General features: G+C 44.8%; 2 protein-coding genes across 5 annotated transcripts in view; both read right to left on the bottom strand.

Annotated features, from left to right (window-relative positions):
- Positions 1–24337, bottom strand: part of LOC139392792 (pyridine nucleotide-disulphide oxidoreductase domain 1) — a 783634-nt gene that overhangs the window by 563925 nt on the left and 195372 nt on the right. The gene's annotated exons all lie outside the window — the stretch shown is intronic.
- On the bottom strand, positions 25–16841 carry LOC139393241 (transportin-3-like). 4 transcript variants are annotated; one of them, XM_071141710.1, is made up of 23 exons: positions 16562–16841; positions 13099–13299; positions 12669–12742; positions 12240–12396; positions 11567–11710; positions 11071–11246; positions 10732–10870; positions 10507–10653; positions 10198–10305; positions 9982–10073; positions 9690–9829; positions 9196–9405; positions 6936–7027; positions 6719–6795; positions 6493–6553; positions 6077–6217; positions 4232–4348; positions 4049–4143; positions 3669–3825; positions 3245–3412; positions 2818–2930; positions 534–625; positions 25–407 (listed from the first exon to the last, which is right to left on the bottom strand). In XM_071141710.1, exons 1-22 carry the CDS (start codon positions 16673–16675, stop codon positions 565–567), a joined length of 2784 nt encoding a protein of 927 aa, XP_070997811.1. In that variant the 5' UTR covers positions 16676–16841; the 3' UTR covers positions 25–407; positions 534–564. The 4 variants fall into 4 exon arrangements, with proteins under 4 accessions (XP_070997811.1, XP_070997814.1, XP_070997812.1 ...); XM_071141713.1 differs by having other exon boundaries at positions 9196–9387; XM_071141711.1 differs by having other exon boundaries at positions 11071–11243; positions 16562–16825.

Genomic DNA, 24337 nt, shown 5'->3' with positions numbered 1-24337 from the left:
TATGATTTGCAACCAGGCACATCCTTTGTTTTTTTCCCTTCCCTTGTTCTTTTTGAAGATGGATCCAGAACTAATCCCATTCCATTTCTTTGAGTCGGTGAATTCTCGTTCCTCCTTGGACATGCCCTCCTGCCCTGCCCCCTTTCAACCCTCATGCCACCTGTTACTGTGGCGACAGTGAGGCAGGGGAGCGGAAGGGGGGCGTCTCTTCTCACACGGCCAAAGTCGAAGGCGCGTTTCGTTTACGGGTTCACCCTGTCACTCCAATCCTTGAGATGCGTCTTGATTGGCTTTCCACAGTGCCAAGTCCCGCCCATCTGTCCAGTAGGAGATCCCTTTAGATTCTCGTCTGCTGCGGTCTTCAGCCTCTTTGCCGTCACCTCTGAATGTTCGCCAAAATATTTAACCTGAGGAAGAAAAACAAAGGCGATCTTACTGACACTACCAACATAAATACGATCAGATGGTTTTTTTGGAACCATCTAAAGACATGGCACCAGAGGAGTCTGTCGATCCCAGTGTGGGGGCTGTACCTGGTGTTCTGGCAGAGCTCTTTGGGCGTGGCTATCGGAACAATCTGGTGAACTCCCGGATAGCCCAGCACACCTGCTTACACTCCTCTGCACTGGATCGATGGACAGATTGAGAAAGAGCAACGTTATTAATTTGGTACATTTACATGTTAAAGGTTATTTTCAAATGACATTTTGATAGAAAAGGTCATTGAACATTCAGGCTCGCCATTTAGTCAAGGTCACTTTATATTAATCTGAACTGAAATTAACCCATGTCTAGCCTGCAGTTTGTCTCACAAGACTCCTACTGTGAACAAGGTGCTCCCTCAGAAATACTATCGGATTCCTGCTTACAAGCCAAATTAAAGCAGGAAGCACCAGTGACTATATCAATAAAAGAGAGGCCAGATGAAGCAGATGCTCAGCTACAGGACTGTTTGGTTAGCACAGACTGGAATATGTTCCAGAATTCCTTTAATGGCATTGAGTAGTACACCACATCTGTCATTGGCTTCAATGACGTCGTCCTCACAGTGACCGTACGTGCATACCCCAACCAGAAATCATGGATTACAGGCAGCATCCGCACTGAGCTAAAGGCTAGAGCTGCCGCATTCAAGGAGCGGGACTCTAAACCGGAAGCTTATAAGATATCCCGCTTTGCCCTCCGACAAACCATGAAACAGGCAAAGCATCAATACAGGACTAAGATCAGGTCGTTCTGCACAGTCTCTGACACTTGTCAGATGTGGCAGGGCCTGCAAACCATTACAGACTACAAAACGGAAGCACAGCCTACTGGACGAGCTAAACTACTTCTATGCTCGCTTCGAGGCAAATAACACTGAAACATGCATGCGAGCACCAGCTGTTCCGGAAGACTTGATTCACAAGGCCGCAGGCCCAGGCGGATTACCAGGATGTGTACTGCGAGCATGCGCTGACCATGGCTGCACAGCCAGGCAAGACTCCAACACCATCATTACATTTACAGATGACAACAGTGGTAGGCCTGATCACTGACAACGAGACAGCCAATAGGGAGGAGGTCAGTGACCTGGCCGTGTGGTGCAAGGACAAAGGAGATGATTGTAGACTACAGGAAAATGAGGACCGAGCACGCCCCCATTCTCATCGAAGGGGCTGCAGTGGAGCAGGTTGAGAGCTACAAGTTCCTTGGTGTCCACATCATCAAACTAACATGGTCCAAGCACACCAAGACAGCCGTGAAGCGAGCGCAACAAAACCTATTCCCCCTCAGGAGACTGAAAAGATTTGGCATGGGTCTTCAGATCCTCAAAAGGTTCTCCAGCTGCACCATCGAGAGCATCTGCCTGGTTGCATCACTGCCTGGTATGGCAACTGCTCGGCATCCGACCACAAGGCACTACAGAGGGCAGTATATCACTGGGGCCAAGCTTCTTGCCATCCAGGACCTCTATACCAGGCGGTGTCAGAGGAAGGCCCTGAAAATTGTCAAAGACTCCAGCCACCCTTGTCATAGACTGTTCCCTCTGCTACCACACTGCAAGCGGTACCGGAGCGCCAAGTCTAGGTCCAAGAAGCTTCTGAACAGCTTCTACCCACAAGCCTCCTGAACATCTAGTCAAATGGCTACCCAGACTATTCACATTGCCCTCCTCTCTCCACTGCCACTCTCTGTTATTATCTATGCATAGTCACTAACTCTACCTCAACTAACCGGTGCCCCCCACATTGACTCTGTACCGGCACCCTCCTGTATATAGTTATTTTGTTTTTACTGCTCCTCTTTAATTACGTGTTACTTTTCTCTTATTCTTATCCATATTTTTTTAAACTGCACTTTCGGTTAGGGGTCGTAAGTAAGCATTTCAGTGTAAGGTCTACACCCGTTGTATACGACGCATGTGACAAATCAGATTGGATTTTAGCTGTCATCTATCTGAAGCACCCATTCCCTCAGACACTGCGTGGGAGGGAGGGTGGAGCGCTGGAAAACTGGGGCAGGGAAGGGACGCTTCTAGGCGAGCTTGAACTTGTGGCAGGGAATCCATGAGGTTTCCCTACTCCGGTTTCCCAGCGTTCCACTGGAGCAGCTTGTTTGAGCACGCCCAGTGACACGAGCTCTTCCCAGAGTCAGAACATCAACAGCTGACAGGGAGTCAACTACTACGCAGAGTTTCACCTGACATAACTCCTGAACCTATGAGGACAACATGTGGCTAGTTAGATCATTTCTGGAAGGAATGCACCTGATGGGTACAACTGCACCAGATTACAATTGAGAAGCATGGAAGGGGCGTGGCTGTGATATGCTCACCTGGTGACCTGCTTGTGGAAGTCTGTGAGCTGTTTGTGTGTGACGGTCACCGCCCCGCCTGACGTCTCTTTAGGAAGCCCCTTCAGCGCATTCTCCAGCCAGCGGCAGAACGTCTAGAAAACATGTCCGCAACGTTAAAAGCAATGCAATTGAAGCACTACAACACTTATCTCATGAGTGAAAGTGCTGTCATGCCAATGTCATTGTAAGTGTGTGTGAATATGAATTGTGGTCCCTGTTGAAAGATGTTCTCTTATCGCCATCTTGTGGTATGACAGCGAGCACCTGCTTAAGACACCAGTGTATGTGTACATTCAACTGCATATGTATTGTACAAGTACTGTCAGAACCGAAAGAGCTAAGTGTGTGTGTGTGTGTGTGTGTGTGTGTGTGTGTGTGTGTGTGTGTGTGTGTGTGAGAGACTCACCGGCCTGTCGAACACCATGATCTCCCAGAGCACCTCAGCCACATCGGGGAGTGTGTAAGGTGGCAGGCAGAAGCAGCATGTGTGCATGAGCTGGGTGACCAACTGCTGCCCGTGCTGCCCCATGGCCTGGCCTATTAGCTGCTTCCGCAGCTCAAAGTCATCCTCGTGCTGAAATGGGGGGGAAAAAACATGACAATCTGACTGACTTGTTATTCAGAGGAGACTTGATTGATCGTCAAACAGTGAATCCCCGTGTTTGATGGGACATGTTTGAGCAAGGCGAGGCACAGATTTGCTCATCTTGATGACATAAGGAATCATTTGGGATACAAATATAATTTGTAGATCAGGGATTCTGTGCATTCTGCAACAGAGACGTCAAACAAACGGACTTGAAATAGATTGACTGTTGGGACGGACTCACGTCGTTGCTGACGCCCGTGTGGATGAGGTCTCTGACAAACTTCATGACGCTGCAGTTGGCATCCCGGTGGTCCAGTGTCGTGGCCGCGATGGCACACTGGATGATGTGGACGATGATGCCACTGCTGAGCAGGGTGATGGGACTACGCTGGACAAACCTGTAGAGAGAAGAAGCGAGAGAGAGATGGGAAGACAGACATGTCAGAGAGAGAGAATCTTCTTTATAACCTGAATGCCGTAAAACAAGAATGCCAATGTCAGGTCCCCAGCAATGGTTAGGTTTCATTCCTGCCACTCAGACGAGACCCGTTGAAAGTAAGTGAACTATTTATTTTGGAGGGAGAGGAGCAACAGTTTAAACTGTGTTCCAGTTGATCATACCTGGTAGCGAGTCTGAAGAGGTCATCTACTGTGTCTGGGTGGTTACGGAGGCCGTTGGTCTGCTCCAATAACTGGAAGGTGGGCATACAAAGAGCCTACGGGTAGAGAGAAGGGACAAAGTCAGTTCAAAACCAATAACAACCAGAGTTCCACCGCCACTCTAGTGAACTATGCCTCCCCTACCTGCAGCATGTCCAGTAGACCTTGTCTGCAGCCCTCCTCCATGCCGTACTCATCCACCAGGATGCTGCCCAGATACAGGAAGCAGGAGTGGGGATACACCTGATACACACTGACCATCTGAAACACAACATCTTCACATCTTTACACCTGGTACACACTGACCAGGGCTTTTTTTACATGAACTTTTGTGACTGAATTTGTACCTGTCCAAAAGCTCAGTCTGTGTGCCCCCCCCCCCCCCCCCCTCCCCCTCCCTTCCACACAAAAAATATATATAACACCAAGGCCAAAAAGTTTCCTGAAAATTGTGTTGTATCATGCAAGGAACCACTTCACAAAATAACATTAATTGTAAATCACTGGTGTTGACAATGGAAGGCTGCTGGTCTCTGATCCCATGTATTATATCTCCTACCATTGGGCCTTGAGCATCCCCCACAACGTAGAAATACTGCACTGATGAGCTACTGGATAAAACACGTGGTTCGTCAACCCTCCATCTGGAGAACTACTGGGGGTGCAGGATTTTGATACAACCCTGCTCAAAACACACCAGTCAGCTTATCAAGGACCTGTTGAGCAATGTGGTGTGTTCGAACAGGAAAGGAGCAAAATCCTGCACACCCAGTAGCTCTCCCAGATGAGGGTTGGCCACCCTGCAACATTACAATTACAATCAAATACTTTGTCTTTATAAAATAATTCACTTCATTCAATGAACCAGGGATTAAATGGTTATGGTGGGCGAGGTCGCCAATTTAGAAGTTAATCTATTTGTAAGGTTCAATTATTTAGTGTTCAGGGGAGATCTTGACAGCACAGGAGTTACTTGTCAATTAGGCTATTCTAAGAATATTTGTTCGTTTTGAACAGGGGAGAATCCTAGACAATTTTGAGCGAGTGAGACGGTTTTACAACTGGAGAATGCAGTATTGGTTTCATCAACTGCATGTTGGCCATTTGCAGTTATAGTGGAAAGTTATTTTAGGACGCCAGACATGACATTTGATGCATGCTAATAGTTAACTAGCGAGATTCAAATTCAAAACATTGTGTAGTTTGGCTGGTTATCTAGACTGTCTTTTGCATATCATTATTTACCTGCGGCGCAAAATGTCACTCTCCGTCTCGCTCTCCCTCCCTCCCTCATCCGGAAACTGGCACACCGATGACAGACACCATTACTTTACCAGGATTCTTGTTACTGACCAAACATTTGCTACAACTGGGCAAATAGCTCAGTAGCTATTATCAACAAGTGTTCTAACGCGGCTCGCTTTGACCTCAAAAACGCACCTCGCCTGTCAGTGCAGGCCTCCGACGTCTCTGCAGAGTTTGGGAGGACAGTGAGCAAAACATCGTATCCGGATGACTGTAATCAATTTATGATCGAAGTAACCTAGTTGTTTCATAATGATTGTTTTCAGTCGTCAATTCAGACCACTTTAAATCTGCTCGTCCGAATGTTTTTAAAAAAAAATTTTTTTTACTTTCCCCCGAGCAAGCAGACAAGCGTTAATGTTAAGTTCCGCTGACCATTTGAAAACGCACACATTATATTAAGGACCTATACTAGAGTAGGAAATTCCAGTAACTTCCAGTAAATTCCCAGAAATCTAGATTCAAGAGAGAATAATCAGAAAGCCAGGGAATCCCATCAACCCAGGAGTTTGGAGAAGTTACAACCCTATACTGGACATTCAGCCTAACTGTCAGTCACCAGCTGCCCAGGGCTCAACAAGCACCCGGTGGCAAAGGATTTTGTATACACAAATACCAGACGCCAACCAAGATTGATCCATCTGTATATGGGGCGTATCGTGAACCAAAGACAGGGACACGCACCTGTGTGACGAGTGGCTGTAGTAGAGAGGCAGAGCCCTTGCCCACACAGCGCACAGCAAACCGCAGGCAGCGACAACAGCGCTCCACGATGCGGTTATCAGCCTGGTGTGTGTTCAGAGTCTCTGATAGGACCGGCCAGATCTACAGAGAACCAAGGAAACACCCAATGCAGATTTAGCATGAGAAGCTGCGGGAATGACTGTACTCAATCATGGCCTCAAGTTGAAGTTAAAATCTGCAAGGGAGAGAAGAATCAGGGTAGTTGAGCGCCAGAATAGCCCCATTTGAGCCCCATTAAAACGAAGTCGACTTATTGGGTTGAACAAAGCAGGTTGTATGCAATGGTAGCTTTGTCCAAACACCAAAAACATTGCTATAAAAATCTAGAGGGTGAAAAAAACGGACAGTTGCTTTACCTCCTGGATAACTTTCTGACATGGGTGTGTCTGTCCATTCTCTACGATGGGGTTTGTGTGTCTGGGGGGGAAAAAAACATTAAGATGAACATTTCTGCTTAAAATATTAAAACAACCAACCCAAATCATCATATCTGTATAGCGGCCATATAGCTACATAAGACATGACCTGTGCAACCAGGATATGTATATATAGTATAATGTGTTATAAATGGGTTGAGCGTACCGGAAGATGACAGCTAGTCTGTCCAGCCAGACAGTGGGGTCAGCAGCTTTCCCATTCCTGGGGTCCTGAGAGAGAAGCTGAGGATAAGAGACAAACAAGCAAACCTGTTGGTATCACACAAAAACCCAATCCACAAAACCGTTACACTACAATAGTGTTACACAATTCTACTAAGGTACCTCACACACACACACAACCAAAACAGCAGAACACACACCTTTTTGAGGGCCATGACCTGCACAGCACACAGGTCACTCAAACACTCAGCGATCTTCTCCAGGGGCAGGCGAGCCAGGACCAGGGCTGTACCTGCAAGGTAAAACAACCAGCATTACCACGGTAACAGAGCAACACCACCGTTTAATACAAATCAACCTCAGTAGGCAATCAAACAAAAAAGACAAACGGAACGTCGAGCCACAGTCCAGAGAGAACAAATTGCCGACAGATATGGACCAGCAATTGAGAGACAATCGTAAAAACGAGATTGAAAGTGAGAGACAGAATAGAGACGGAGCGGAGCAGAAAGGTGTCATGGTACGCTGACGATTCATGTTCGTTTAAATCTGCAATTCTCCCCGATGGGGCTGTAGTGGAGCAGGTTGAGAGGCAGGTTGAGAGCTTCAGGTTTCTTGGCGTCCACATCACAAACAAACGATCCAAAACACACCAAGACAGTTGTGAAGAGGGCACATAAACACCTTTTACCCCTCAGGAGACTGGGAAGATTTGGCAAAAGATTTGGCACCAGAGAGAACCCTGGTTGTATCACCTGCACAACCTCCAACCACAAGGCACTACAGTGGGTACATCACTGGGGCCAAGCTTCCTGCCATCCAGGATCTCTATACCAGGCGGTGTCAGAGGAAGGCCATAAAAGAAAAATTGCCAAGGGCTCCAGCCACCATAGTCATAGACTGTTCGCTCTGCTACCACACGGCAGGCGGTACCGGAGCTCCAAGCCTAGGTCAAAAAGGCTTCTAAACAGCTTCTACCCCCCCCCCCCCCCCCCCCCAAGCCATTAGACACCTTAACATCTAATCAAATGGCTACCCGGACTATTTGAATTTTCCCCACCCCATCTTTACACGGCTGCTACTCTATCACTGCAGTGTCACTTTACCCCTACCTACATATTACCTCGACTAACCGGTGCCCCTGCACATTGACTCTGTACCACAACCCCCTGTATATATAGTCTCATTACTGTTATTTTATTGTTGCTCCTTAAATTTGTTATATTGCTATTTTTTCTTAAACTACAGTGTTTGATAAGGGCTTGTAAAGTAAGCATTTCACACCCGTTGTATTCGGCGCATGTAAAAATTAAAATTGGATTCGATTTTTGATCCCTGCACAGCCTCAGGATATAGATCCTTTTTTGAAAATTTTCGAACCTCGAATTATGATAAATGCACCATATTAAAAAATTAAATACATCTTTAACATTACTGGGTATTTTACCAATAAAATGGTCTGACGGTGAAGTGGAAATACGCTGTATTCATATCCCAAAATAAATACATTCTCACTACAATAGAAAGTTACCCAAATTAGAGAAGATCTTGCTACCATGGAAAGGACAACACCTGTCTATTTGAGGAGAAAAAAGTATGTATAAAAACACCCAATTAATTATTTAGTCATATCCCAGTTGACCTTTTTACTCATGGCCCTACCTACACTCAATTACTTTTTATTTTATTTTTATTATTATTCCACTTCATTTGGAACAGGCCTATTTGTATAAATAAATACGAATTAGGAAGGCAGAAACGACTAAATATTAAAGCATTGGACCTCTCACTTTCAGCATACAAAATCTATACTTATACCCAAACTGGTTCTCTAGCAGATTAGTAAGAATGGCTCACCCAGTGTTCAAGAATGACCTTTTTTTTTATCTTCATTCAGATTACAACTTCACACTTTCGGATATTTTTAAAACAAGACATAGAAAGCTGGTTTCAATTCCGGTTTAATCCACCAGAAAAGACAGAACAAATATTTCATCGTTTTGATGTCTTCACTATTATTCTACAATGTAGAAAATAGTAAAAAATAAAGAAAAACCCTTGAACGAGTAGGTGTCCAAACTTTTGACTGGTACTGTATGTAAGTGTATGTATGGCAACTAGAAGTCAAAACGGGATGATCTTCAGAGATAGATGGGAGGGGTTGAGGGTAGCTGAAGGATGGGACTAAAAAACAAACAAAAGGTACACATATATTGTGTACGTAAAAGGTTAATAGTATGTATAAGCTGGAAGTAGAAGCCTAAGTATCATTGTCCATTAATTTACTACAATTAGGGGAGGGGTGGTAGGGTTAGGGGAAAATACACATACAAAATAAAGTGGGGGATTGAAAATACAGACAATTACACAGATAGATTGTGGCTTCTATCTGCAATATTAGATCTGATCTACACCTTCATTTTTACGTAAAAAAATAAAATAAGGGTGGCATAAGGTTACCTTTGAGGAGGCCTACGGCGGCTTCGGTCGTCAGGGCGAAGGAGTCGAGGGCACGGGCGATGTCCAGCAGGCCCTGGAAGTGCTGGGCCATGTGGTCCCGACACACAGAGCAGATGTTATGGATGGCCTTGGCCGCCACGGAAGCCAGGGTCTTCTCCCTCAGGCCCTTCATCAGGTAGTTCAGCACGGGGTCTGTGACATAGAGCGGGGCTAAGGTCATGCACACATCCAGAGTACGCAGCCAACAGAGGCGCACAGACAGAGGCGCACATTCGTAACACAGCAGGGACATAACAAAACAGAGTGACAGGCATTTGACACAGGAAGGAACAAGGAATGGAAAAATAACAAAGAAAAATGACAAGGAAATAGAGACGAGCTCAAAACGAGGGGCATACACACACACAGAGATGAAGATGAACCTCTAAATTGATGAACTCAATCACTCAGGACCCGAGCTAAGATATTGACCGTAGCGTGACGACTGAACCTACCTAGGAACCGCGGGTTGCGGTCAACGACCTCGCTCATCTCCCCCACCAGCTCAATGCTGGTGTAGCGCACGGCGATATGGACAGTCTCTGGCAGCAGCACCACCTGCTCTAACACCTCTGTCAGGGTGGGGTTGTTCTCACTGACAGGGGGGAAGCATTAACACGTTACACACAAACACCTTGGGGGAAGGATATACAAATCAACAAGTAGCTGTACACATTCTACACGGTGGGGGAAGCGATTTAGTCATAGCACATTATTACTCATTAACAGAACGAAGAGGACACTCACGGGTCTACACTCTTGGCGATGGCAGCCATGATGAAGAGAACAGCCTCAGTCACCTCCCAGGGAGGGTTCCCTTCTTTTAGAGTGGAGTACAACTGAGAGAGCAAGAGGGAGGAAAGGAGAGAGAGGGGGGGGGGGGAAGAGAAGGAAGTCGGTATAGATTGTCATTTGTCTTAATGACGTCATTTGAACTTCTAATTTCCAAAAAAAGGTAGCTACCTGGGAGAAGCATTCCATGGAGCCCACAAGGAAAATGACATCCTTCACAAGATCAGACACCCTCATCCTGAACTCCCCAAAGTCATCAGTATCTTCTGGGATGCCCTCCTGTGGATCAACACAAAAGTAGAGACAAAGGAATGAATGATAGTGCCGCCAAAGTTAAATGATGTACTGAACTACTTAATGAGATGCACATGGTTATGGGATTCTACAAATCAGATATGACACCAGAAGAGTATTGGGGAGTACGGTCGGGATCACTGGAGTTGGTTAAGGACTCCTTGTCATGTGGTGGGTGGTCCTTACGTGGTCGGGGTCTAGTTGGCAGTGGCGGGCCAGGCCGTGCAGCAGTCTCTGGATATAGGGTCTGAAGATGCCGTGGAGGGCAGGGTCGTTGGTCTTATACAGGTTCTCTCCCAGACGATACCAGAAGTTAAAGGAGATCTCCACGACCTGAGATGAACCAGAAGAGAACTTGAAATCCACCCAAAGCAACAGAGTGTGTGTGCGCGTTCGTGTGTGTGTGTGTACCTCATATTGAGGGTGTCCTGCACAGATGAGCAGTAGCTCAAGCGTCCGCAGGTCTCCCATGCCCTGGCCTGGACTCCTGACTGTAGTCTCCAGAAACGTCTCACACAACTCAGTGAAGATCCTACAGTAATTCAACACTCTGAGAACAAAAGGAGAAGGAGAGACTTGTGGATAAAAGTGATCACTCTTTTCTTCCACACAGAGGACAGCAGAGAAGAGACAGAAGAGCTCAACATCAAGAGCAATGGAGAGGAGGGATAGATTTGGGGCAGGAAGGGGTGTGGTGATTGGATAGGTGATCTTGGTGTACGTATGAAAAGGGGAGTAGCGCGATCGTACTTGTCGAGGTCCTCCCGTGCCACGGCCATGTGGTAGGCTGTCTCCAGCGTGAGGACGCCCTGGAAGAGCTGCAGGGCCAGGGGCATGTGCGTGTCCACGTTCTCGATGGCGTACAGCGCTGAACACACGCAGTCGGACGCGGCCTCGTGCAGGTTGGTGGACGTCTCGTCTCTCTGCTGCCAAACAAACAGACAAAACAAAAAGAGAAAACAGTACATCAAAGAGATGTTCAGGCTGAAAAACAAACCATGCACTGTGCATATAAGTATTCTAAACCAGCATCAATTATTGCCCCCCCCCCCCCCAATGGTTGCATAAATAAGGGTTAGGAACAAATACCGCTACAGTGTTGAGAGACTTTGGGAGTATCCTAAAAGTTGTTTGTTTTCGGGAGTGTGTCACTAGCACTGTTCATTTGTGATTCCAAAATGCGATGAGAGAGAGCGTGAGAAAGCCAGACAAACAGGGAGAGAAAGAGACCGAGACACAGACATACCAGCACTTGGAAAAGGACCATGAGGAGCTGGTTGTTGGCCATAAAGTTGCTGTCCAGAACTCCCAGGTTGAACCAGCTGCCCAGACAGCGGAACACCTTGATCAGCATTTTCTCATTGCTGCCAGACTTCTCCACACACGTCATCTGTAGACAGAGTGACAACACACACACGAGCTAACAACACAGACCCTTATCAAAACCACAATGCTGTGTCCAAAGCCAAACGCACAAGGAAGTTCACCCAACAAAACAGTCACGACAGGTGTAATCAATATTGACTCCAGGCAAATTGTTGATTGTAGGTTGATGTAACCCTCAACAGAAACAGTATAGTTCTGTTTCTTTTCTGTTCGTTTTAGGAGGACAACTCCTACATTCTTACACTTAATCCTCACAAACATCTACAGTCAACCTTAGACATTCTGCAGAGAAAGATATACTACAAAGTGAGCGGTTCAGTTTGTCCCTCTAAGGTAGTAGTTGAATAGCTTTGTGATAATGAGGCTGTACACCCCAGGGTTTTAAATTGAGATAATGAACCCATGGGAGGTCTGCTTATCCAGTAAGGGGGAGTGGTGGCGGGTGCTCTAGTTTAGAGCAGCTTAATCAGGTGGGTAAAATAGGCTAGTATGTGAGTGTTGGCAAGAGAGAGAGGAATGGATAGAACTCTCACCAGTAGGGTGACCACAGTACTAGAGTAATAGGCCAGGTCCTCAATGATCTCTGTCCTGCGATTGGCGCCGATGCGTAGGGAGCGGCTGTGGACCTCCTCGGGGAGCACTGTAAGGATCTCTATCAGAAACGTCATGGAGCTGACGTCATTGCTATACCTGAGAAAAAAAAGAGAGAGAGACGAAGAGAGAAAGAGGGGCAAGGAGAGTGGGAGTAGAGACGGCAGCAGTCGGTTATGAGAAAATTAGCATGAAGGAGATGTATTTTAAGCTTAATGTCACCTCAAACATACCATCTCATTAACTGTTTTCAATAGAATTCAAATGTATAGAACTCCCTACAGCGGTTTAATATCCTGTAAATCTTGCATTCTGTTATCCACAGCTGTGATCCGAGTTGGGTGGTTGAGCGCTAATGGGAGGGGTCTTACTTTTCAATGAGGGTGTGGACACAGCCCTTCCAGGAGGCCATCTGTAGGGCAAGGTCTGCAATGGCCAGAGCGAGCTGAGAATGGGACAAGAGGAATGGGACAGGAGAAATGAGACAAGCAAACAGGAAGAACTTGTAAGGATTAGAGTATCTTAATGCCACGTAATATTGTACTTGTTAAATTGTACCACAGCTACTCCTCTGTAGTGGTACATTGAGGTAAATGCTATATTTCTATTGTGCATTGCTAAGCCTTTTGGGACATTTAGATGGGCAATGGGACATTCCTTGAGAGCATTCTAGGAGCATAAAGTCTGCAGACAGAAATCCAAGTCATCCTGGAGTTTCAGTGGTCACTGTGACAGGGTAGACAATAATTGGATGGGAAGGGCGTTACCCCAAGTTACATCAATGGGCGAGGCGGCCATTACCTGGGTGACGATGATGGGGGAGAGGTCTTTGAGGCTCTGTATGTGTGAGAGCAGGGAGTCTCGGAGGGCGATATGGGTCTCTGGGGGAAGCTCAAAGAACGACATCTGGATCTTCATCTTCATGGTCTGGGCTGCAAAGTAACAAGATTCCACGTCCTGTTTCAGCTGGAGGAGCTGGTCTGCCAACTCCCACGCGTACATCTGCGGGGAGGGGAGACGGGGAGAAAAGTTGGTGCCACCAACTTTATTTAGACAGTACATATTCATATTAATTCCTTTACACTTGTGTGTATCAGGTAGTTGTGAAATTGTTAGGTTATATTACTTGTTAGATATTACTGCATGGTCGGAACGAGAAGCACAAGCATTTCGCCACACTCACATTAACATCTGCTAACCATGTGTATGTGACAAATAAATATGATTTGAAGGTTACCGAAACAAGTCAAAAAAACGGGATACTGGTTATACCCGCCAGTTTTACACACACCGGCCCACACGGCTAAATGGTCTGTAAAGGATACCCAGGAACAATCAACTGACTAAACAGGGTGGAAAGGACACATTGATGCTTGTAGGACTTGTAATAAAATAGTTTTAACATTCCTTTCTGTAATAACTGCTACAGTGGCAAATATGAAAATCAAATCTTATTCCAAAATAAAACAAACCTCCACCTCATTGTTTGTTTAACCCCCCCCCCAATCATTGTTTGTTTAACCCCCCCCCCCCAATCATTGTTTGTTTAACCCCCCCCCCCAATCATTGTTTGTTTAACCCCCCCCCCAATCATTGTTTGTTTAACCCCCCCCCACAATCATTGTTTGTTTAACACACACACACACACTTGTCATCCCAGGACAGTCCCGTATTTCAGGCCCATTTCAAGTGTCCCGACATTTCTTTCTACAAAAAAGGTCCTTTTGTCAGCAAGACACTGTCAAAAAGTCCCTGTTCATCAACTCCATTAGCCTAGGCTATAACCCCCTAAACAGACACGATCCACACTGAAAAATAGACAAAACAGTTTGACAAAGAGCATATTTTAATTAGAATAATTAAGCATAGGCCTACTCACAAAACATATGTAATGGCTGTAATTCAACACCATGCAGTGCTCAATGTGGAATTGTTCATCCATTTAGAAAATGACAATGAACAGGCAGAATAAACTAAATCGAACATCCGTATATCGAAGTGACAGATTGTGGTTTGTAACCCCGAAGAGAACAAAAAAAGAAGGTATTTCAACTAGCCACATTGAGCCCAGTTTCAAATGATCACTGAGAATAACTGTTGCAGACTTGAGATGCGCGTCACTTCTGTTATGTTACATCATGATTTCTTTACTATAAAATAAGCGTAGACCAAGATAAGGTCTCGGGAAATAAGCGTGGTCTGCTAAATTAACAAAGCAAGGCTATGCAATTGCACAGCCATAGGCTTCTACAAGAAAGTGCCACTGCTGAGGTTACTGCCTTTTAGGAGACTGTTCCACAATATAATAGAAATCAGTTGATATTAAGGTTTCGTTAACTTGCTATAAATTGACAATATATACGGGGCAATTTAGCAATTAGGATTAGTTATCTGTAATGTTATGATAAATTAAGCATTGTTGCGCAATGTCGGCATAGGCCTACAGGAAAAATGTGAACATTGTATTTATTGCATTTTTTTTAAATGAATATTTTTTTTCCCCATTCAAGAACTCAGAAAACAATAACGTGAGTACTCGAACAGTCAAAATGTTTTTAAATGACCATCCTAGTAAATGGATCACTATGCTTACATTCTCAATTCTGCGTCCCTACCGACACAAACATATTTCTAAACCCTAATCATGCAAAGACCCAAAGGGAGTAGGCCTATTTACAAATACAGTAGGCCAAATCGGATATCCTTCCTATGAGTTCACCATCAGGTGTCTTTAGCTAGCTGCCTTCATAGAGCTCTTGTTGCCTTAACCAACAGTTGGTCAGCTGTTAGATACCCTGGAGTATGGTATAAGGACTGTAAAGTATAACCTGGTAAAAATGTGTATGAGAATTTATATTGCAAAGTTTAACAGCCAAGCCCCTTCCCCATTTGTCCCCAGTGTCCAGTATGTCCTGGCAGCCAGGGTAAAAAAGCTGCTGACAGCACAGACCAGTGCTCATCACTCAGATGGCTCCTGCTCTCCCAAATTAGACCGTTCAGATCCCCAAGTGCCAGCAAACTCAGGAAGTTGCTGGTGTCACAGTCTAACGTGTTTTAAAACGTGTTCAGCAACATTGCATTTTTTTCTTAGAGAATCAATATTTGACTTTGTGAGGCCCTTCTGTGGGAACTGCATGATAGTGGGGGGAAATAGCGTTTTTGAATCCAGTTACTCTCAATGCAACCTGCGGGCAGGTCATTGTTATATAAATTATCACAGTAATAAATTAAAGTTGGTCGAAATACGTAGCAGCAACATGTAGGTGGGCCGTATTTCAATCACCGATTGTCCGATGACAGACAATGATTGCATTTCCTGCAGGAGTCGAGGCAGTAACCAATGAATATGCGGAAACCAGACCGATGCAGCACCATGGGAGGAAGAAAAAAAACAAACAGATGCGGAAATAATAAAGACGGCTAACGTTAACCAGCGGCACATACCATTTACCCAACAGTATCAACACAAATGGAAGTTGTTAGTGTAACTAGCCAAGTTAACGTTCGCTGACTGACTCAAAGCAAAAGCCTCCATGGCAATATCGTTAACCCGCTAACTTAGCTAACGTTATCTAGCGAGACAACACGCCCCTCTACTTAGCAATTTAGCCATATGTGGTTAGAACTGCAAGTTTGCTAGCAAGTATTGGACGCTATCATGGTAGCCACCCTCGCCTCGCGCTCTTCCTGTGCTCTGACCGGCTAACGGCGCTGTCATTAGCGCGAGCTACATATTCTGTAAAAGACAGCTACTGTAGTTGGCTAGGGTTAACTAAACAACTAGCTAGCAAAAACTGGACGTTAACTAGTTATCTGCTGTGTGTGGCTAACTAGCTAGCATTTTCAAACACTATGGATCGTTTGACTACACGCGAGAAAAAGCTGGCTACTGTTTGCCCTCATTATCTTCGTTGCACCGATAAATCCCCCATAGATTTATCCCCGTTTCCATTTGACAGTTACTAGCAGGCTAGCAGTAGAAAGGGGAACTGTGTGGCTAATGCTAACTAGTTAGTTATCTAACAAACTAGCTTGACTAAGCTAACTAGCTAATGCTATGCAATGTGTTGCTAGCTAGCGTGTGAATCTATGCTCATTCATTCGCTGTTGGGTTAGCATACACAAATCAAATGGTTTTATATCACCACGCTATTACGCATTCTGATGCAATGTTTTGTTTTCGGCCTCACACGACCTGCCTAGCAATGTCTTGTTCTAGGCCCATTCCAAGTCCCCCCCCTCCCCATCTCTCAAGTTTACTTACCGATCTCTGTAGCTCCCCCAGCCACACAGAGGCTCGCTCTTTGCCGGCGGGGTCCGGATCATGATAAAGAGCCTGAACAGCTTGAAACACAAGTGCGACTGTCGGTTTCTCCATAGCGCTATGCTACGTTCCGGGTTACAGTTTAGGGTAAATGCGAAGGCGCTACAAGTTCCACAGTTTATGTTCAGACGGGGTAATATTTATTCGTTAGTTGTGCTCGCTGTTCCGACCGCCATCTCAATCGCACACAGGTTCCCCGTGTGTGTCACCGGCAAACGCCCCCGTCTAGAAATACAGTTACAGGAACTAAAAGCTATACTTCACATATTCGGGGGACACAATGGGTCTCTTTTACTGTTATTGTAAAACAAGTTGTAAAAACGAGAAACACCATATCAATGTAATTGAATTCATAGTTACAATGTATAACTATGTAGCTAGGCGGTATGTATATTTATTTTGTTAGAGAACCACAATATACACTGAAAGACCACTAGATGTCAGCAAAGCGCATGATTTACAACAGTTGTTCTCAAACTGGGGTACATGTAGTAAAAATACCTATTAATCTGTGCTAGGAGTACCTACCTGGTCTATCCACAGGAGGTGTTTGGGAATATGCATAATAACATTTGCTTAACTATCAGATGGACATGAGGGGGTACTTCAGTTCAGACTGAGTGAAATGTGGTTATAGTAACCAAAAAAAGGTTGAAAACTACTTACAGCAATGAACAAGATACATCAAATCTAATGTTATTGGTCACATAGACATGGTGAGCAGATGTTAATGCGAGTGTAGAAAAATGCTTGTGCTTCTAGTTCCAACAGTGCAGTAATATCTAACAAATAATCTAACAATTCCCCAACAACTGCCTAATACACACAAATCTAAAGGGGTGAATGAGAATATGTACATATAAGTATATGGATGAGCGATGGCCGAGCGGCATAGGCAAGGTGCAGTAGATGGTATAAAATACAGTATATACATGTGATATGAGTAATGTAAGATATGTAAACATTATTAAAGTGGCATTATTTAAAGTGGCATTGTTAAAAGTGACTAGTAATCCATTTATTAAAGTGTCCAGTGATTGGGTCTCAATGTAGGCAGTAGCCTCTCTGAGTTAGTGATTGCTGTTTAGCAGTCTGGTGGCCTTGAGATAGAAGCTGTTTCTCAATCTCACAGCTTTGATGCACCTGTTCTGACCTCGCCTTCTGGATGATAGTGGGGTGAACAGGCAGTGGCTCGGGTGGTTGTTGTCCTTGATGATCTTTTGGCCTTCCTGTGACATCGGGTACTGTAGGTGTCATGGAGGGCAGGTAGTTTGCCCCCGGTGATGCGTTGTGCAGACCACACCTCCCTCTGGTTGGCCTTGCGGTTGTCCACTGCTGTCCCTTCGATGTGGATAGGGGGGTGCTCCCTCTGCTGTTTCCTGAAGTCCACCATCATCTCCTTTGTTTTGCTGACGTTGAGTGAGAGGTTGTTTTCCTGACACCACACTCCGAGTGCCCTCACCTCCTCCCTGTAGGCTGTCTCGTTGTTGTTGGTGATCAAGCCCACTACTGTTGTGTCGTCTGCAAACTTGATGATTGAGTTGGAGGCGTGCATGGCCACGCAGTCGTGGGTGAACAGGGAGTACAGGAGAGGGCTGAGCACACACCCTTGTGGGGCCCCAGTGTTGAGGGTCAGCAAATTGGAGATGTTGTTTCCTACCTTCACCACCTGGGGACGTTCCGTCAGGAAGTCCAGGACCCAGTTGCACAGAGAGGGGTTGAGACCCAGGCCCTCCAGCTTGATGATGAGCTTGGAGGGTACTATGGTGTTGAATGCTGAGCTGTAGTCAATGAACAGCATTCTTACATGGGTATTATTTTTTGTCCAGATGGGATAGAGCAGTGTGCAGTGCGATGGCAATTCCGTCATCTGTGGACCTGTTGGGGCGGTCTGTAAACTGAAGTGGGTCTAGGGTGGCCGGTAAGGTGGAGGTGATATGATCCTTGACTAGCCTCTCAAAGCACTTCATGATGACAGAAGTGAGTGCTACGGGGCTGTAGTCATTTAGTTAAGTTATCTTTGCCTTCTTGGGTACAGGACCAATGGTAGCCATCTTGAAGCATATGGGGACAACAGACTGGGATAGGGAGTGATTAAATATGTCCATAAACACACCAGCCAGCTGGTCTGCGCATGCTCTGAGGATGCGGCTAGGGATGCCGTCTGGGCCAGTAGCCTTATGAAGGTTAACAAGTTTAAATGTGGCTCATTACAGATTTGCTTCCTCCAAGCAGTTGTCAATAGTTGCACTGCAGGAGAGTAACCTGATGCAAAGGAAACATTGGACCCCAAGTTTTTCCTGTTCAGGTCACATGGTTAGAAAAACACCTGGTACTTACTATAGGCATGCTTCATGGGTGTAAGTACACTACATGATCAACAGTATGTGGACACCTGCTCATCGAACATTTAATCCCAAAATCAAGGCCATTAATATGGAGATGGTCTTCCCTTTGCTCCTATAACAGCCTTAACTCTTCTGGTCAAGTCTTTCTACTTGATGTTGGAACATTGCTGTGGGGACTTGCTTCCATTCAGCCACAAGAGCATTAGTGAGGTTGGGCACGGCTGTTGGGTGATTAAGCCTGGCTCGCACTTAGTGTCCCAATTCATCCCAGAGGTGTTCGATAGGGTTGTGGTGCAGGCCAGTCAAGTTCTCGACAATCCATTTATGTATGGACCTCGCTTTATACACGGGGTGAATTGTCATGCTGAAACAGGAAAGGGCCTTCCTGATGAGGGAATTTAGACGTTTATGGTAATGACTAAACTATTCCACCCTGAAACGTAATTATAAGATTATGTAACAGATATAATGAATTAGAATGATAAACTTAAGTCCAATAAGGTTTGGTCAGACAATTAGAAACGTGTGTGTGTGTGTGTGACTAAGAAAACACAGAAAACAATTAAACTATTCATGACCTGACCTGGTTAGAACTCTAAAAAATTTACGGCTGGAAAGGGAGTCCCGTCAAGGTCCCTCTAATCTCGGGGGGATGGAACTGCCAGCTTTGTAGTGATAAACGAGTGGTGAAAACTATGGGGAAGGATACATCCCACCTACTGTTTGTGTATCTGTGTGTGTAATCCCCCTACTGTTTGTGTGTCGGTATGTGCGTAGTAGTAGATAGGGGGAAGGAGAGTTATAAAATGACATGTCTTTGCATTTTTAAAAACTTTAGAACGTTCTCGTGAATAAAGGACCGTACCTTTTGCATAAGCTGAGTCTTTGCATAATAATTATTAAACCCAGGGTCTTACAAACCTCGGGAATTGGTCAAAGCTTAATTGATTGTTAGTTATTATCATTGGGATTGAAAATTCTCGTGACAGCTTGGTCCTTTTGAGCCGGATCTCAATACCTGCTTCTGTCGGTCCAGGGAGACACCGAAAACCGTGCACGGGCGGATGAAATATCCGTAGATTAAAGACCTGGCCCCTTTCTGAGGGTTCTTTACAGGCCGGTGGCGAACTGGTATGCGACAGAAACGGTGACGAGATCCAACCAACATTGAAACCTCAGCTGCAATAATAAGGTCAGTCCTCTTTATTCATGGATACAGGGGATAGTTAAAGGATTTTAATGTACTCTGGGTGTTAGACGCTGAAATATCCAAAGGGGTTTATGTCTGGTGACCTGTCTTTAGAATTTTGTGTGGAGAAAAATGTTTTAAAGGGAACCAAGTATTCTGTGCAAATGGAAGGCAGGAATTGGATATAGATCCAAATCGAACGTAAGAGTTCTGGGAAGGGGGTCCGTAATGACCCTAGGCATCTGTGGCTATTTAAACTAGCCGATGTAAACGAGCTAATATTGAGACCTAAGAGGAAACCTGGTCAAAATATATACAGTGCCTTGCGAAAGTATTCGGCCCCCTTGAACTTTGCAACCTTTTGCCACATTTCAGGCTTCAAACATAAAGATATAAAACTGTATTTTTTTGTGAAGAATCAACAACAAGTGGGACACAATCATGAAGTGGTACGACATTTATTGGATATTTCAAACTTTTTTAACAAATCAAAAACTGAAAAATTGGGCGTGCAAAATTATTCAGCCCCTTTACTTTCAGTGCAGCAAACTCTCTCCAGAAGTTCAGTGAGGATCTCTGAATGATCCTCTGTTGACCTAAATGACTAATGATGATAAATACAATCCACCTGTGTGTAATCAAGTCTCCGTATAAATGCACCTGCACTGTGATAGTCTCAGAGGTCCGTTAAAAGCGCAGAGAGCATCATGAAGAACAAGGAACACACCAGGCAGGTCCGAGATACTGTTGTGGAGAAGTTTAAAGCCGGGTTTGGATACAAAAAAGATTTCCCAAGCTTTAAACATCCCAAGGAGCACTGTGCAAGCGATAATATTGAAATGGAAGGAGTATCAGACCACTGCAAATCTACCAAGACCTGGCCGTCCCTCTAAACCTTCAGCTCATACAAGGAGAAGACTGATCAGAGATGCAGCCAAGAGGCCCATGATCACTCTGGATGAACTGCAGAGATCTACAGCTGAGGTGGGAGACTCTGTCCATAGGACAACAATCAGTCGTATATTGCATAAATCTGGCCTTTATGGAAGAGTGGCAAGAAGAAAGCCATTTCTTAAAGATATCCATAAAAAGTGTCGTTTAAAGTTTGCCACAAGCCACCTGGGAGACACACCAAACATGTGGAAGAAGGTGCTCTGGTCAGATGAAACCAAAATTGAACTTTTTGGCAACAATGCAAAACGTTATGTTTGGCGTAAAAGCAACACAGCTGAACACACCATCCCCACTGTCAAACATGGTGGTGGCAGCATCATGGTTTGGGCCTGCTTTTCTTCAGCAGGGACAGGGAAGATGGTTAAAATTGATGGGAAGATGGATGGAGCCAAATACAGGACCATTCTGGAAGAAAACCTGATGGAGTCTGCAAAAGACCTGAGACTGGGACGGAGATTTGTCTTCCAACAAGACAATGATCCAAAACATAAAGCAAAATCTACAATGGAATGGTTCAAAAATAAACATATCCAGGTGTTAGAATGGCCAAGTCAAAGTCCAGACCTGAATCCAATCGAGAATCTGTGGAAAGAACTGAAAACTGCTGTTCACAAATGCTCTCCATCAAACCTCACTTAGCTCGAGCTGTTTTGCAAGCAGGAATGGGAAAAAATTTCAGTCTCTCGATGTGCAAAACTGATAGAGACATACCCCAAGCGATTTACAGCTGTAATCGCAGCAAAAGGTGGCGCTACAAAGTATTAATTTAAGGGGGCTGAATAATTTTGCACGGCCAATTTTTCAGTTTTTGTTTTGTTAAAAAAGTTTGAAATATCCAATACATGTCGTTCCACTTCATGATTGTGTCCCACTTGTTGTTGATTCTTCACAAAAAAATAGAGTTTTATATCTTTATGTTTGAAGCCTGAAATGTGGCAAAAGGTCGCAAAGTTCAAGGGGGCCGAATACTTTCGCAAGGCACTGTATTAGGCTGCGAACGTAAGAGTTCTGGCGGAGGTAAGAGTTCTGGCGGAGGTAAGAGTTCTGGCGAACGTAAGAGTTCTGGTGTGGATAGTCGAGATCTACCGGAGGGGCGCAAAAGAGGTCTGATTATTCCATGAAAGTGTGTCCCGTCAAGGTTCCTCTAATCTCAGGGGGATGGAACTGCCAGCGTTGTAGTGATAAACGAGTGGTGAGAAATATGGGGAAGGATACATCCCACCTACTGCTCCAGAGTCCAACGGCGGTGAGCTTTACACCACTACAGTTGATCAGGGCAGCTCTAGCAGGGCAAAAATTTTACGAACTGACTTGTTGGAAAGGTGGCATCCTATGATGATGCCACATTGAAAGTCACTAAGCTCTTCAGTAAGGCCATTCTACTGACAATGTTTGTCTATGTAGATTGCATAGATGTGTACTCGATTTTATACACCTGTCAGCAACGGGTGTGGCTGAAATAGCTGAATTCACTCATTTGAAGGGCTGTCCACATACTTTTGTATATACAGTGTATCTCATGTTTGTTCATTGTTACTTGCTCTATAAAGAGTGTTGTTTTACATTTACTATGGGTGTTTAGAAGCCTGTGTGTGAAAGCTTTGATTAAAGCATCACTATATTTTAAAAGAGCAACTCTTAGGTGAACTTGATTTAGCTTGCCTTGCACACCAAGAGGGTGTGGTTAACCCCTTAGAGATTATTATGCTGTTACTCCACCCTCACAAGATTACATTTATTTCATGAATCCCTTTTTAAATCAGCAGTTGTCAAAAAGTGCTTTACAGATATCCAGGCTAAAACTCTAAACAGCAAGTAAAGCAGAGGCAGAAGCACAGTGGCTCGGAAAAACTCCCTAGAAGGCAGGAACCTATAAAGACACCTAGAGAGGAACCAGACTCCAAGGGGCGGCCAGTCCTCTTCTGGTTGTACCGGGTAGATCCCACTGGTGTCACCAACCCCCACAGCTGCTAATCTAAGGGTTTTCAAATGGATGCATTTCTATTGGCCATGGTCTCACAAGGGCAGAGTGGACAGAAGTACAAGGGTCGTTCCATTCAGTTTATTTTGTGGATCACTTCGCAAAATACAAAAGTCAAGAGTGTCATTTTAAGTAATTTTACAGCTTTTTTGGGCTGCTATTACATTCTTCTCTTGGCAAAACGGAAAGTAAAAGGGAAGAAAACACACCACAAATAATCAGTTTTGGAGAGCCATTGGTGTTAGCATCCTCTGTTTGAAGCAGCAGACCACCGCCAAACCCAGGTCGTATCATACCCATACTTCTAAACCATACAGGTTGGTTATGATACAACCCTGAGTCTGGGGATGATATTTATCTTGCACCCGTTCTCTCACTCGCTCTCCGTCATTTCTTCGCCATGTATCTTAAAGGACTGTAGTGGTCCTTCATCTTCCCCTAGTTTGAGGAACAAAATCTTCGAGGTAAGGGTCATCACAATGCATGGGCTTCGGTTTGCTCTACAGTACAAACACAGCTTTGCTTGTCAATAGTGTCAAACTATATGAAATACTTTTTAATGCTAAAAGTTCTATACATTTTTCCAAAGATCTAATCTCGGCCAAATAAGTATTGTCGTTAAAATCTTAAACTGATCCATAAACCTCAAATTAAACAACCTAACCAAATGCTAAACTGAAATACAGCCTGTTAAACAAGCCTACTCACCCATACAAAAATACTGGAAATGAAAAAAGCTTTATTTCTGCTGGTAAATTGGGAGAACCTCTGGTTTTCAAGAAAAAACTAGCTCAAAACTAGATCAAACTAGCTGGTCCCTACTGCCTCAAACTTAACGAGAGTAGCACTGATCTGAAAAGACACGAGAGACAGACAGAGGCGGGCGGAGGAGGAGGATGGAGGAGGAGAAGGTTCCTTGGAAAGGTTCCAAGGGAAAGAGGATTGGCTGACTGTGTGCAAGTGTATAAAAAGGAGAACAGGGGGCACGGTGAGGAGGAGGAGGGAGATTTACCAGTAAACCCACCCTTGATCCTTCCTCAAATTAGTCATTTGACCCAACAATCTGGGAATAAAGGGATGATCCTGTAGTTTGATCCTAATCCCATGTTACATCCCTGCAGTTTGCAGAGATTTGAAGGATTGGCCAGGTACATCTCAGGTAAATCTTGTTTCCAGATTAAGGCTCATCCCTGTATTGTGGCATTTTAAGACCAAAATGTCATGTAATCTAATATGCATGGCAG

The sequence above is a fragment of the Oncorhynchus clarkii genome, chromosome 33 (assembly GCF_045791955.1).
Source record: "Oncorhynchus clarkii lewisi isolate Uvic-CL-2024 chromosome 33, UVic_Ocla_1.0, whole genome shotgun sequence".
Taxonomy (NCBI): Eukaryota; Metazoa; Chordata; class Actinopteri; order Salmoniformes; family Salmonidae; genus Oncorhynchus; species Oncorhynchus clarkii.
Note: the sequence above shows the minus strand (reverse complement) of the source record. Positions and strands in the feature narration are given on the sequence as shown.

Excerpts from the sequence above, each read along its gene's own strand:
- LOC139393241 (XM_071141710.1), bottom strand. The coding sequence starts at position 16,675 with ATGGAGAAACCGACAGTCGCACTTGTGTTTCAAGCTGTTCAGGCTCTT. Across the intron at positions 10,654-10,731 it reads CAGGACACCCTCAATATGAG|GTCGTGGAGATCTCCTTTAA; the intron begins GTACACACACAC and ends GGTTCATCTCAG. Across the intron at positions 6,218-6,492 it reads GTCAGAAAGTTATCCAGGAG|ATCTGGCCGGTCCTATCAGA; the intron begins GTAAAGCAACTG and ends GGTTCTCTGTAG.